The 13,562-nt window shown below is 42.0% G+C and overlaps 2 protein-coding genes across 5 annotated transcripts in view; one reads left to right on the plus strand and one right to left on the minus strand.

Moving 5' to 3' along the window:
- The window catches only part of stk10 (serine/threonine kinase 10), a 41,673-nt gene extending 37,045 nt beyond the window's left edge, over nt 1-4,628 (plus strand). Inside the window, exons 17-20 of the mRNA XM_037118593.1 lie at nt 1,873-2,061; nt 2,136-2,261; nt 2,385-2,498; nt 2,808-4,628. Coding sequence (XP_036974488.1) covers nt 1,873-2,061; nt 2,136-2,261; nt 2,385-2,498; nt 2,808-2,948 — 570 coding nt within the window. The 3' untranslated portion in view covers nt 2,949-4,628. The remainder of the gene's footprint in view (nt 1-1,872; nt 2,062-2,135; nt 2,262-2,384; nt 2,499-2,807) is intronic.
- Nucleotides 4,629-5,005: 377 nt separating this feature from the next.
- Nucleotides 5,006-13,562, minus strand: part of sh3pxd2b (SH3 and PX domains 2B) — a 36,722-nt gene continuing 28,165 nt past the window's right edge. For 3 of the 4 annotated variants that reach the window (XM_037118594.1, XM_037118595.1, XM_037118598.1), the window contains 8 exons: nt 12,540-12,671; nt 11,851-11,952; nt 10,055-10,138; nt 9,254-9,371; nt 8,911-9,104; nt 8,543-8,589; nt 8,328-8,453; nt 5,006-8,229 (listed from right to left, as the gene is read on the minus strand). In XM_037118594.1, coding sequence (XP_036974489.1) covers nt 6,733-8,229; nt 8,328-8,453; nt 8,543-8,589; nt 8,911-9,104; nt 9,254-9,371; nt 10,055-10,138; nt 11,851-11,952; nt 12,540-12,671 — 2,300 coding nt within the window. In that variant the 3' untranslated portion in view covers nt 5,006-6,732. The remainder of the gene's footprint in view (nt 8,230-8,327; nt 8,454-8,542; nt 8,590-8,910; nt 9,105-9,253; nt 9,372-10,054; nt 10,139-11,850; nt 11,953-12,539; nt 12,672-13,562) is intronic. The other variant, XM_037118596.1, reaches the window with a different exon arrangement.

A 13,562-nucleotide genomic window follows, 5' to 3' on the forward strand; every position in this document is an offset into this window, starting at 1 on the left:
AGGTGAAGTTTAGGACATTGATCATCTTGTCAGAGTTTAATGTTCTGCGGGGAAACCTCGGGTCCAGGCAGCCGTGTGGATGTTACTTGCACACACTACCGGCCCAAACCCCGCTGCAGATCCTCACTGTACTGACAGATGGCCAGAGAACATGACAAGAGATCAGTGCTACCTGTCAGCGGCTCCAGAGTCAGGAATGATCCCTCCTCAGTACAGTTGTGTTCAAAATAATAGCAGTGTTGTTAAAAATGTGGGTAAAGCTCAAAATCCTTCAAATATTTTTATTTCCATTCACTGGGAACACTGCACATTATATTTTACATGAAAGCATCAAGAAAAAAGTAGCAATATTTGAATTAATTTACAGAAAATGAAGAAAAAGTGGTTGTTGGCTGTTCAAAAAAATAGCAGTGTCTGAATTTTTCACAACAAACTCATGTTTACTCAATGAACTGAAACAACATTAAGATTTAGCATTCCTGTGATTAACAAAACTAATATTTAGTTGCGTAACCACCGTTTTTGAGAACTGCTTCGCATCTGTGTTGCATGGAGTCAACCAACTTCTGACACCTGGAAACAGGTATTCCATCCCAGGATGATTTGACAACCTTCCACAATTCCTCTGCATTTCTTGGTTTTGCCTCAGAAACAGCATTTTTGATGTCACACCACAAGTTCTCTATTGGATTAAGGTCTGGGGATTGGGCTGGCCACTCCATAACCTTGATTTTGTTGGTCTGGAACCAAGATGCTGCTCGCTTACTGGTGTGTTTGGGGTCATTGTCTTGTTGAAACACCCATTTCAAGGGCATTTCCTCTTCAGCGTAAGGCAGCATGACCTCTTCAAGTATTTTGATGTAAGCAAATTGATCCATGATCCCTGGTATGCGATAAATAGGCCCGACACCACGGTAAGAGAAACAGCCCCATGTCATGATGCTTGCACCACCGTGCTTCACGGGCTTCAGAGTGTACTGAGGCTTGAATTCAGTGTTTGGGGGTCTTCTCACAAACTGTCTGCGGCTCTTGGACCCAAAAAGAACAATCTTTCTTTCATCAGTCCACAAAATGTTTCTCCATTTCTCTTTAGGCCAGTCGATATGGTCTTTGGCAAATTGTATCCTCTTCATCACATGTCTTTTTTTTAACAATGGGACTTTGCGGGGGCTTCTTGCTGATAGATTAGCCTCACACAGACGTCTTCTAATCGTCACAGTACTCACAGGTAACCTCAGTTCATCTCTGATCTCCCTGGAGCTGATCATTGGCCGAGTCTTTGCCATTCTGGCTATTGTTCGGTCCATTCGAATAGTCGTCTTCCTCTTTCTTCCACGACTCTCTGGTTTGGCTTTCCATTTCAATGCATTGCAGATCATTTTAGCTGAGCAGCCCATAATTTTTTGCACTTCTTTGTATGTTTTCCCATCTTGGATCAACGTTTTAATTAAAGTACGCTGTTCTTCTGAACAGTGTCTGGCACGACCCATCTTTCTCAGGTTCTCAGAGAAAATTGCATGTAAAACATGTGCTGGCTTCGTCTGTAAATAGGGGACACCTGAATGACACCTGTTTCTTCACATAACGACTGATCACAGTGATTGAGCTCCACACTGCTATTTTTTTGAACACACCCCTTTCACTTAATTATTCGACAACACAGACTCAGGAGCATTCATATCATGAATGTTGGGTCTGTTGGGTTTCTCTGACTCTACTACACCGACTGGTAAATTATTTGCGATGTAATATTAAGATTTCTACCAAAAACACTGATTAATCTGGTTAGTCATGTTGGACTGCTATTATTTTGAACACAACTGTATATATTCTAAACAGATCTGACTTGTATTCTTCTTTGTGTCCCTACAGGAGCAGGAACAGATGCAGTGCTACAATCTGAGAATGATTGAGATCCTAAAAGCGCGGCAGCAGCAGGAGAAGAACCGGCTGCCTAAGATCCAGCGCAGCGAGGCCAAGACCCGCATGGCCATGTTCAAGAAGAGCCTCCGCATCAACTCGACGGGCAGCTCGTCAGAGGACAGAGAGAAGATCAAACAGGTACGAGTTGTTCCTCACAACTTACTGAAGCGTTAAGTCCATTATTTAGCACCTCATTCTTTGTCTCGTTGTAGTTTTCTCAGCAGGAGGAGAAGCGACAGAAGGCAGAGAGGCTTCATCAGCAGCAGAAACATGAGAACCAGATGAGGGAGAGGGTTGGAGAGTGTGAGAGCAACATCAGAGAGCTGCAGCAGCTACAGGTGAACGTCTGCTGCACACCTGTCTCTGTTCTGTAGAGCTCAACTCAACCAGGTCTGCAGCACCTGATGAGCACCATACATGCTCCTCTGTCACTAACGAGCTTCTTTCTTTTTTCATTTCAGAATGAAAAGTGTCACCTGCTGCTTGAGAATGAGACTCAGAGGCTCAAACATTTGGATGAACAACACAACCAGCTGCTGAAGGACTGGAGGGATCACCTGAAACCCCGGAAAAAGGTACATGTACAATCGTCTTTATTGGAAACACTAAGAATCTTTTTTTGCATAAAGATATGGATAAAGCTCCATAATGACCACTGTCTTTGAGTCTGAACAACAAATGACTTGTGGTTGTTGGCAGCCAGGGGCAGTGACTTCCTGTAGCTCTTTGACTTCTTGGTAATTGAGGTGCAGATCAACAGGCTTGACTGGTTGAAAAACCTACTGGGGTCTTGTCTCTATGCTAAGCTAGGCTAGGCTCTGTACAGTTCTTATATGAGAGTGGAAACTCCAGGTGTAATCTAATCCCACGTGCGATTCTTCCAGGCCCTTGAAGAGGAGCTGAACATGAAGAAAAGGGAGCAGGAGGCTTTCTTCAGGATGAGTGAGAGCACTGATTGCCCAAACCCAAGTTCTCCCAACAAACTGTCCAAGTTTGTGCCTTACCAAGACTGTTCATCCACATAAAACCAGCTGCTGCTCACACGTCCGGGCCACTGTGTGTTCATCCCCTCAGACACTCATCCACACCTGCTGCCTCACTCTTAATCAGCTTTGCCTGAATCAGCAGCGAACCTTCCCTCCATTTGGTTCCTTTATTGTTTTAGTGAATATTTATGTTTTAACTCCTGTTCTAAGGTTTTTCTTTAGAGAAAGTGTTTGGTGGCTTTAAAGCTCATCACATGAATCACTTACATAGTACGGGCTCCTGTACAGTGTTTACATGTACTTTAATCTTAGTTCTTATCGCTCACCAGTGAATTAGTGGGTGATACTTAATGATACAGTGGCCCTGAGTTCTGTTGAGCTGAAGATACCAAATGAAGTTTCAGTTTTAATGAGCAAACATATTTAGAAAAAACATTATTTGGTTGGGAAGAAGCAGTTTGTGGTCACCAAGCGAAGAAATTTATAGAAGTTTTTTTTTTGTTTCTATGAAAGCAGCAACTGAGCACTTCTGTTTACACCAAATAATCAGTGCCGTCTTCTGAACAGCATGACCAAAAATCACCAGAAGTGACATCATGCTCCATCATTCTTCTGTTCCTTCTCTGGTCGCCCTGGCCGGTCTGTTCCTCCGGTCATGTAGCAGCTTCAGTCTGCCTTTATTTATTCTACTGATAAAGAACAAACGTATCCAGATTGATCACTGTAATGGCTAATTTAATATTTACTTCATCTTTTAACCTGCAGTAGAAAGGATGTGCTCATAATTTGGTATCATATTTGACATGGGGATCAGAGTTAAATAGTTTCTTTTTAATGATTATTTAGGAGTGAGATTTTAACAGGCGGGGCAACATTTTGTTTAACTATTTGAATATTTTCTGTTGTATTTTTACTGTAAAATCAGTCACACTGGATGAGAACTGACAAAGCCAAAGTGAAATACTGTTGTTGTTTGAAGGATGTTAGAAAGGGGATTTAAATTTGAATTTATAAAGACATGTATTAAGTGTGTAATTGTGATACCATGTGCAGTAAATGCCTGCCATCTAACCAAAGTGCAATATTCCACGTATGTCTTTTGCTAAGCTTAAAGAGGTTTATTTTCTTAAACTCTGCCTGTCTTTGCACTGAGAGGGGAAATAATATGAAGAGTTTAATACAAAAAATGGACCATCTAAAAGAATTACATGTGATCTTCATATTTGTTGTGTCTTAGAAGCAATAATTTGGTGTTTCATTCTTCATACGATGATCTGATTTTTGAACACAACTCTTCATATCATTCTGAAGAGAGTGCAACAACTCAGTCCGCTGTAAGAGGCCTCTAGATGTTAAATCTTAAACTGAAGCCTTCAGTCAGCAGCTGAGGAACTTGTACCCTCGGTGGGTGGGAGAGGATTTATTTTCAGAGCAATCCGGCCTGCAGATTTAAAGTGAACCAGGTTGGTGATCAGGTACCAGCTTAAGCTCTCTCTCCCTCTCCCTCTCTCTCAAAAGTATTTAAATGTGTTGTAAAAATTCTCCTTCCTGTTTGACAGCTCCATCTACGCCTTCTGCTGTGCCTCAGTTTACAGGACGCTGTTGTTTGAATGGAGGGGTTGTGAGTATGAATGAGAATCGTCAGAATGATGAAGTGTCAGAAGGAACCACTGTTGTAAAAAAAAACTCTTAATAATAAAGGCAGATTTTCTAATGAAAGGATTGTGAGGGTGGTTCTTTTTAAAATAGCAACTGTAACAGTGACAGTCTTGAAAATGAAATATATTTGGCACATGATCATAGTGGTGAAATATAAAGAATGATTCAGTTTTCTCAGTTAGAAGGTGAAGGACAACCCAGACGAGAGAGTGGCACCTGGATTAGAGGATCACCTGTGAGGGCAAGTTTCATCAGCGAGCTCTGAGATGACATTTTGAATGTTGTTCTCTCGGCTGATGGCAGCAGAGGTCACTGGTTGACTGATGTGGCTAACAAGTTCTCACACATCCTTGGACACACGGCAACTTTAACATCTAGAGTCATGTCTTTTCTCAGATTATTTTAAAATACAGATTCAAACATGGGATGACCACAGCTGAAAAATCTGAAACTTTTATTGACCAAAGTAAAAAGAGATTCAATGTAATGAAAAATACATAGCATAAAGGTAAATAAGATTACAATACTGAAACGATGACACCATCACCCCATCTGCCTCGCACTGAACCAAACCCGCCCTGCCTGTGTTCCCTCCACACCGCCACACGTTGGGGGCATTTAAACAACACAATTTGTTTTTCTGACATTTCTGTATGAAAGGTTGAATAATGTTATAGCGACTAGAAGCAGAACAGAATCAGTGTTACAGCTTGAAGCCTTGTCTGCTTGTATCAACAACCATGACAACAATTCTATTGAGTAAACTGAACACTTTTACTAACGTGTGGTAGACGACCTTTGTGAAGTGCGTTCTGTGAAATGTCTCACAGATGTTTCTTTTGTGATTATTTTTCCCTTCTCTCCTCACAGAACTAAACACCACCCACTGTATTTCTTCTATTCATCAAATCCCCTAAATCATCCATCCACTCTCCTCCTCAGCTCTCTCTTCTTCTTCTTCTCATCCCTTCATCGGTGCAGAGGACACATGGGCCATCAAAGAAAAGTGACAACAGCTAAGATATGCTTCTCATTTCTGTACAATAAAAAATAATTTGCTATACTGACCATGCTTGAGACCAGTCAAGCATTAATGTAAAACATTATTTTTTATACAATGGTCACACTTTGCTGTTATTTGAGCACCAGACTTCAGTTAAGAACAGACTGTACACTCACAATACTGTAAATCATTGCACGAATCACTGCAGATCTCCAACGTCTCACGTCGCACATGTAGTAAAGATATGCAGACGAGTCACATTTCACAATTCTTATTTTTGGTTGCGAGATAAGTTGAGCTTCCTTTTCAGGTTGGATCTTTCAGCTCGGTGAGTATTTGTTACAGTGAGTATAAAGAAACAGACATGGCTAATAAAACTGACTAATATAAAATGCACCGTGGCATTCTTCCCTTTCTTCAGCGTGTGCAAACATTTAACTTGCCTCGTCTGAAATGACTGAAAAGTGCACATCTGTTACGAGTCACTGCAACATTATTAGGCAGTCGACGAAGAAAGCGTTACAACAGCACAAAAACTAATATGCATGTTTCTAGTATAACAAACAGTGCTTCTACTTGGCAAAGACGTCTCTTTTACTAACTGCTGATAACACTTGAAAGCCCAGATAGTCACTGAACTCCTGCTGAGTTCATGTGCTCTCTTTGTCTAACATTTATTTTGTCTACATTCAGGAAAGAATGAATGGATCTGAACATCTAGAATATTCTCCTGTGATTTAATTTTAAGTGTTGAAGACTAGGACAAGGACTATGTTTACAGTTGCATACAGTATATTAAGCACTGAAGCACTTTGCATATAATATAGAGGCACAGTATCGTAGAAGGCATGAGTGGAGATACATTTACTGCTGTTCTAGCGTCTAATCTTGTTATCTAAGAGGGTCTTATCATATTTAGATCAAAACAAAACGAAGTAAACGTCACAAGACCCCACAGGGCCGAGTGTTATTGCTGGTTCAGTTAATGTAGAATATTCTTATCAAAATAAAACACAACAAAAATGGGTCAACTTAAAAAAAGGTACCTATAAATAAAAAAAAATAAAAAAATGCTAACAAGCTATAAAATAGTGATACCTGGTTCATTTCGATCCGGAGTTTATTTTTTCATATGGCGATGGTTTCCAGAGCACGTTCACACTAAGGCTTTTTGCTCAGGTAATTCGAGGGGATCCAGCCCTCGACTTCTTCTCGTACATTCTTACAGAACCACCAGCCGCTGCCGTTCTTCTCCAGCACCTCGAACACTGTACCCACCTTGAAGCCGGACGTGTTGTCATCACCTTCAAAGTCCGCCACGGCCAGATACAGCTCATCCTTACTGGGCTCCTTGAGTAAAGGTGGAAGCTTGTCCTTGGGCGGGCCGGGTTTCTCACTCTTCAACATGGGTTTGGGAGGAATCGGGACCTTGTTAACTTTGGGCTCTTCCTTCTCTTTGCTGGGAGGTGGTGCTACAAACCCTTTGGGTTTAGGGGGAGGGGGTCTGTTGAGTTGTGGCGGTGGAATCTTGGGAACATCCTGGATTTCTTTTGGTGCAGGTGGAGGTTTCAGCTCAGTTGGGCTGGATGGGGTCTCCTTCTTTGGAGGAGGAGGTCTCCTTGGAGCCATGGCGGGGGGTCTCTGAGGGGGTTCCTTGTGGGGAGGCACTGCTGGTTTTGCGGGGGGTGATGAGCTCTCCTGGTTATGACCATTGATATGTTTCGGGGGGAGTTTTGGCTCATCACAGTGCTTACCATTATTGAGACTAGGGATGTGGACAGGGGAAGAAGGACTGGGCTGAGGATTATTTCCTGCCGCTGGGGTTTCAAGATCGGCAGGTTTTGATGGCCTCAGTTTGCTTCTCAGGTTGGTGATGTCCAGTTTGTTCTCTGATGGAGGATCTGGCTTGGCAGCTGGAACAGGTTTAGGTCGGAGCACTGGCTTCGCCTTCATGAACACTGCAGGACCAGCTGCCTCTGGTTTCTCCTCCGGGGCTTCTGATTTGGGTTTTGGTGGATGTTTGGGTACAGGTTTCAGATTGAACTTCTTCACCTCTTTGGCAGACACCTTGTGGCCACATTCAAGACCCATCTCATTCCGAAGAAGAAGAGGTTTGCTCTTATCTTCTTTCTTGGTCTCAGGTGGTTTGTCCTGTTTGAAGGGGGGTGCCGCCTTGGGTGGAACCATTGGCATGATGACCCCAGGGGCTGGTGGTTTTGGGGGCAAAGGTTTGGAATGATCTGGTCTCGGTTTCTCTGCTACCTCCAATTCAAAGCTCTTATTAATGGACTCCCGTCGAGGTGGCAGAGCTGGTTTGTCCTCGACTGGTGGGGCAGCTGGGGCAGGAGGTAAAGGCCCACAGCCCCCCTTGTTGGGACCGGACTTCCAATCTCTCAGCTTAGGCCGGGCACAGGACTCTGGGGCTGTTGTGGGCTCATCAGGTAACGGCTTGGACCAGCTATCATCTGTGCCTGAAGCATTTGAAGAGCCACCATCTGCCAGGCTCAGCTTCTCCATCTCGTTGGGCAGAGGGGCGAGGAAGTTGGGTCGCAGGGCATTACTGGTTTTCTTGTACTTGTCAATAAAGGTGGCAGGGGCCCAGCCCTCTTTGTCATCTATCTGAATGTACCACCATCCACTTGCGTTCTTCTCAATCACCTTAAATCAGTAACAGAAATAAATAGACAAACATTTATTCAACACAAATATTTCACCATATTCTTTTTCAGTTTGACTTTAGGAAGTGCAGGACGCACCTCGACTTTGATCCCAGCTTGGAAGCTGATACCATCAGGGATGGTGGTCTGGAAGTCTGCTATGGTGTAGAACTCTTCCTCAACCTGAGGAGGAATGGGCGGCTTGGGTAGGTTTGCACCACGTGGCTGTGGAACGTGACAGACACATAAAGGTTAAGTCGATGAAAAAACTTTTGTTTGGAAAGATTAAGTCCCAGACTTGGATGGGATCTTACGATGGTGAGATCTCTGCGTGGAGGAGGTCTGTGTCTTGATCCCACCTCTGTGAAAGGAAAGGACAATGTAATCTGTAATCTGTTGGGTTGCTGTAGTGTATGGGAACACCAGCACATTTTACATTTAGCTTTTTATTTCAATCAGGATTTGCTGTTGGATTCTGGGTACTGGAAACAAGACAGGAGCCTGAGGAAAACCACCACTGTGTAAAATGATAGTTTATCACTTTTGCATACAAGAATACTTTTGGATGTTGTTTAAATGCCCTTACACATCCTTTCATAACTTATTTTCAAATTGTAGATAGACAGCTTTAAAAGAGACGCAGTGGTTAAACAGTTTACTTGATCTGAAATTCACTTCTTACTCTTGTCGGAGAAAAATGAAAGTCGGTTTTCTTTATGGCCATTGTCTCGATTCTCTTTGGCTGCATTGTTTTGCTGGTTCTGTTTAGAGTCTAGGTCGTTGGTGCTTGCATGAACAGCACCACCTGCTGACTGCTTCTGGATGTCACACTTCTTCAGGTAGGAGGCTGGGGCCCAGCCCTCACGCCCCTGGTACCTGAGTCGGGGAGAGATGTTCAGTCGGTGGCTTCAGGTTAGAAAACATTATCGAAGATCAGATTGTCATGTTTAAAAATACTTTCTTCAGTTAATACACATTGTTGGGTTTATGATATTTGCTGTTCCAGTTAAAGCCAGTCATTGTACCTGATCTTCCACCATCCTTCCAAGTTCTTCTGAATCACCTCCACAATCATTCCCCTCTCCAAGTCGATCTCATCCTCGTCTCTGGCCGAGTACGGGTAAATCACTGAATACTTCTCCTCTGGAGTCACAAAGACAATATTGTTAATATCAGAACACAGTGTCTGTTTTGAAGAGCACTGTAGGGAGCTCAGATTACAATGGCTTGGAGTGTTTCAAATGTAATAATCTAAAACTTTCCAAAAATTCAAATTATAAAACTGCACAGGTGGAAAATATCTGCAACAATTTAATTAAAACATGTTCCTTTTATGACTTGGAATGAAATAGCGTAATCGGTAGAGGAGTGACTTGTTTTCATAAGCTAACTGATGAAATGAGGCACGGCTTGAGCAGCATCTTGTGGAGTGAGAAGATGTAAGATACACACATGTGCAACACATAAAACACACATTCATCCTCCACAAATACTGACCACAAACAGGACACACTCGTTACTCTACCAGAGACACAGCAGATGTTTCTACATTAACACATACTACAGTTATTCTGTGTGAACCACAGATATATCTAGTGTCTAATGCTGGTTAAGTGAAATGATTTATATTATTTTGTATTGATTTATATCAGATATACTTGACAGTTCACTTTGCATGCAAGGGTTTGATTCACATGCTTGGATCTGTCATGCAACAAACATTACATGCTGACACAAGGACAAACATGCTCTCAGGTCTGTATGCATGTGTGTGCATACACACACACACATTTAGAAATGGGGAGAAGAAAAGGCGTGCGCTCCACCTTGCCCAAAGCCTGTGCTGAATAGATCCCCTAAAGTTCTGCGACGACCCATATGTCTTGGCAGTGACCAGAATCTCCGAGGCACTGACATCCCAGCACAGTAAGTGGGGCAAAATAGGAAGTGAACATTACATAAGCCATGTGGAGGGTGTTTACATCCTAAATTAAAGAACCCATTTACTGACACATCATCCCTCCAGGTCTGTGCACATTTTAAATCACACTGTTCCGTTCATGCTAGGTGGACTATTGATTTTACTGTGCTGTCTTCACCGGTGTGTTGGAGAAACCACTGTATGATCAAACTGCCACAGAAAGCAGCTCAATATAAAACTTGTTTTAATAGTGGGATATAGACCACATGGTTCATTAGAGTCTGTGAGCTGACGTTGATTACTCTCTGCTTTAGCAGAATTCATTTAGCTCCTCAGTTAATTCCAACGTTTTTGGTACTCGCTGTTTGTCCCCATCATACAGCTACAGTTTGAGCCATTTTGGCATAGAATATTTATTGACTGAACAGCTGTTATCACAAATGTGTTGGAGGACAAACCGTGTGAGTTTATGCTCGTATGATAATCTGTGGATTAGTTTGATGACAATGAACTTTTTTAGCGACTCTGTCTTTCTGCTGTGTGCATTTGTGTTGATGTATCTGCTATATATACATTTGTAGGTGCGTTTCATGCTCACAGATGGATTCCATCATCTTTGATTGTTGGCTTCTCACCTATGTATTGTTATGTGTGCTCTGTATCATCAGGCTGATGCAGGCCTAGTGCTGAAACACGTTCGTTTGTCGGTTCCAGTCACTTCCATGCTCCTATCGTACATGTCTGAGACTGCAGGGTAGTGCAGGCTGATGTGTGGTTAACTGATGTGTTTCCTTAGCTTGATTAAATCATTCTCATTATCGCAGACTTACTTACTAGACTTGCTTACTATCTTGGTGAAAACGTCATATTCTTTATCAGTATTAGCTCAGTGTATTTGCTTCTGTTTTTGCATCGTGCTTCTTTACATCTGAGATGATGTCAGTGGATGTGAACGAGGCCGAGCGACCTGTCCAACAAAGACACAGCAGCCAGTTCAATGTCCAATCTTAAACAACATACTCTTTAAGTCCAGCAACAGAAACATGCTCTGTAATTTGCAGAATTGCTGGTACACTTCTTTGCTTAGTAGTGCTGCTATGATGAGCTGTATAGTTTATACATCTTATATTACAGTATCATCTACATGTGGCCTTTTTATGGAGTCTAACACAGTTAGCTATTCTATTTGTTAACGTTTTTTTAGTTTCACCTTTAAATGTTTTGTTTAGATGATTATATATATATATATATATATATATATATATATATATATATATATATATATATATATATATATATATGTATATGTATATGTATATATGTATATATATATATATATATATATATATATATATATATATGTATATATATATATATATATATATATATATATATATATATGTATATATATGTATGTCCCGTTTGCTCTTCTGATCTGCACAGACTGCTGCTACTACTGACATACTGTATGTGTCTGCTGTGGATGACAGGTGACATCATGGTGCTACATGTGGTGTGTGTTGCATTTTGGAAGGCAACAGAAAAACAACAGAACAAAACATTTTTGTGAAAAATTGTTTACAAGCACACTTATCGTTCCAGTTTTACAGTAAATGCTAAATGGCCTCTTTACACATCAACTCTTTCAATGAGGGAATAATTAATTTAAACAACAGTGCCCAGATGCAAAGCTGTGTGTACCTTCTTCTCCTGGAAAAGTGAAGTCATCAGGGTCATCTTGTGCCTCGAGGCAGGTGGCAGGGACCCAGCCCTGAGCGTCCTCGGAGCTGACAAACCACCACCCTGAACGAGCAGAATGGTGAGACACCGGCACGGATTAATTAAAGAACATGCGTCTGTAATGCTCTTCAACAACTTTACATTCCATTCAACAATGCTGCACAATGAAAAATGTTCCAAAGTCAAACTTTCAGGAAATTGGCAAAAAGAAAATGCTAATATTTTCCATCCACTACTGTTTTGTAAATGTGAGGGGTTGATTCTCCAGCTCAGAGCGCCAGACACAGCAAACAATAACTGCCGCTGTGGGAAATATAAAGGGAATGTAGCGATTACAATGTTTTCGTCCAGCAGTCACATTTCAGGTCTTTCTATTGTGCTGCTTTTCTCTTTCATGGTCACTCAAACTTCCCCCAAGAGCCAGATAAAGGAAAAAAGAAACGTTTCAGCTAGTTTTCCTTCTTTTTCACAGGTTCTTTTTAAACAGGTGGATGGAAACAGAGGTGACAGTGGTTCCAGCATGCATCTGTTCTTCTGTAATTGTTGAAGATCTCCACACACAGTCATTCAGCATATCCACAGCTGTTCTTTGGATTCAAACCATCACAGAAATAATAAAACAAGTACACTGCATGTCCTGTAGAACTTACCAGACTCATTTTTCTCGATGACCTCCACCACCTGACCCACATGCAGGCTGATCTCAGAGCTCTCCTGCTTCTCGTAGTCTGTGACTGCCACATACTGGTCGAGGAGGAGAGGGTCTCCTGCAGAGGAGTCTCCTGATGAGGGGAACCAATCACAACAGAGGCTTGTTAAGCTCTTTGTTCCTCTCTGCTCCTGGTGTAAGGCTGGCGAGGGATGAAATCTCAATAATGAAAATGAGCCTCCACTCCTTACCTTCTGCTTCTGTGATAATATTTGTTATGTGATTTGTACAAGATTGTCCTTGAGAACTTAGAATATTAAAGGTCAATATCCCTCTTTCAATCTGCCTGAAGGGAATACGACCTTTTGAAATGTCAGACTGTACAGGCACTTTGACTGAGAATCCAATTTCAGCATGGTCTTTACAAAAAAGCCAAAAGTATTCAATGATGAAATGCCAATTATAATTCCAAGGTCACTTCTTGTGCAAAGGCTTTTGGGTAAAATGTTGAAGTGAGTGGAGGCTAATTTAGAGGATGGAGATTTACCCAGACATGAAGCAGAGGAGCTGCTGGACGTGATTGGAGAGACGGCGTGAGGGAAACAAAGAGCAGACAAGAGGAATGATGGGAGAATTAGAGAATGGGAGTGAAAGGCTTAAAGGAATTTAATAAGTGTAGAAGGGTTAAGTCAATCATCAGCATGGCTGTGACTTCCACACAGAAGCAGACCAGCACCACAGAGACCCACCACCAGTGTTAGCACCAAGCCAGTCTGAGACAAGTCCACACAATACAACCAGCAGCACTACGGCTCGATTCTGTTGGTTCATGTTCTTCTGAAGAAAAAATATCTAGATCCAGTGTATGAATGATGAAGGGACATTAAATCCACCCCAGCATGCAGGTGACTGAAAGTGCTGAGGGACACACTTCTAACAAGATGTGACTGTAACACACAGGCAGACAGAAACCAGCTCCCGGCTGACCAAAGAGTTCAAAACTTCTGAGGCGTACAGATGTGGT

Source organism: Acanthopagrus latus, chromosome 13, assembly GCF_904848185.1.
Source record: "Acanthopagrus latus isolate v.2019 chromosome 13, fAcaLat1.1, whole genome shotgun sequence".
NCBI lineage: Eukaryota > Metazoa > Chordata > Actinopteri > Spariformes > Sparidae > Acanthopagrus > Acanthopagrus latus.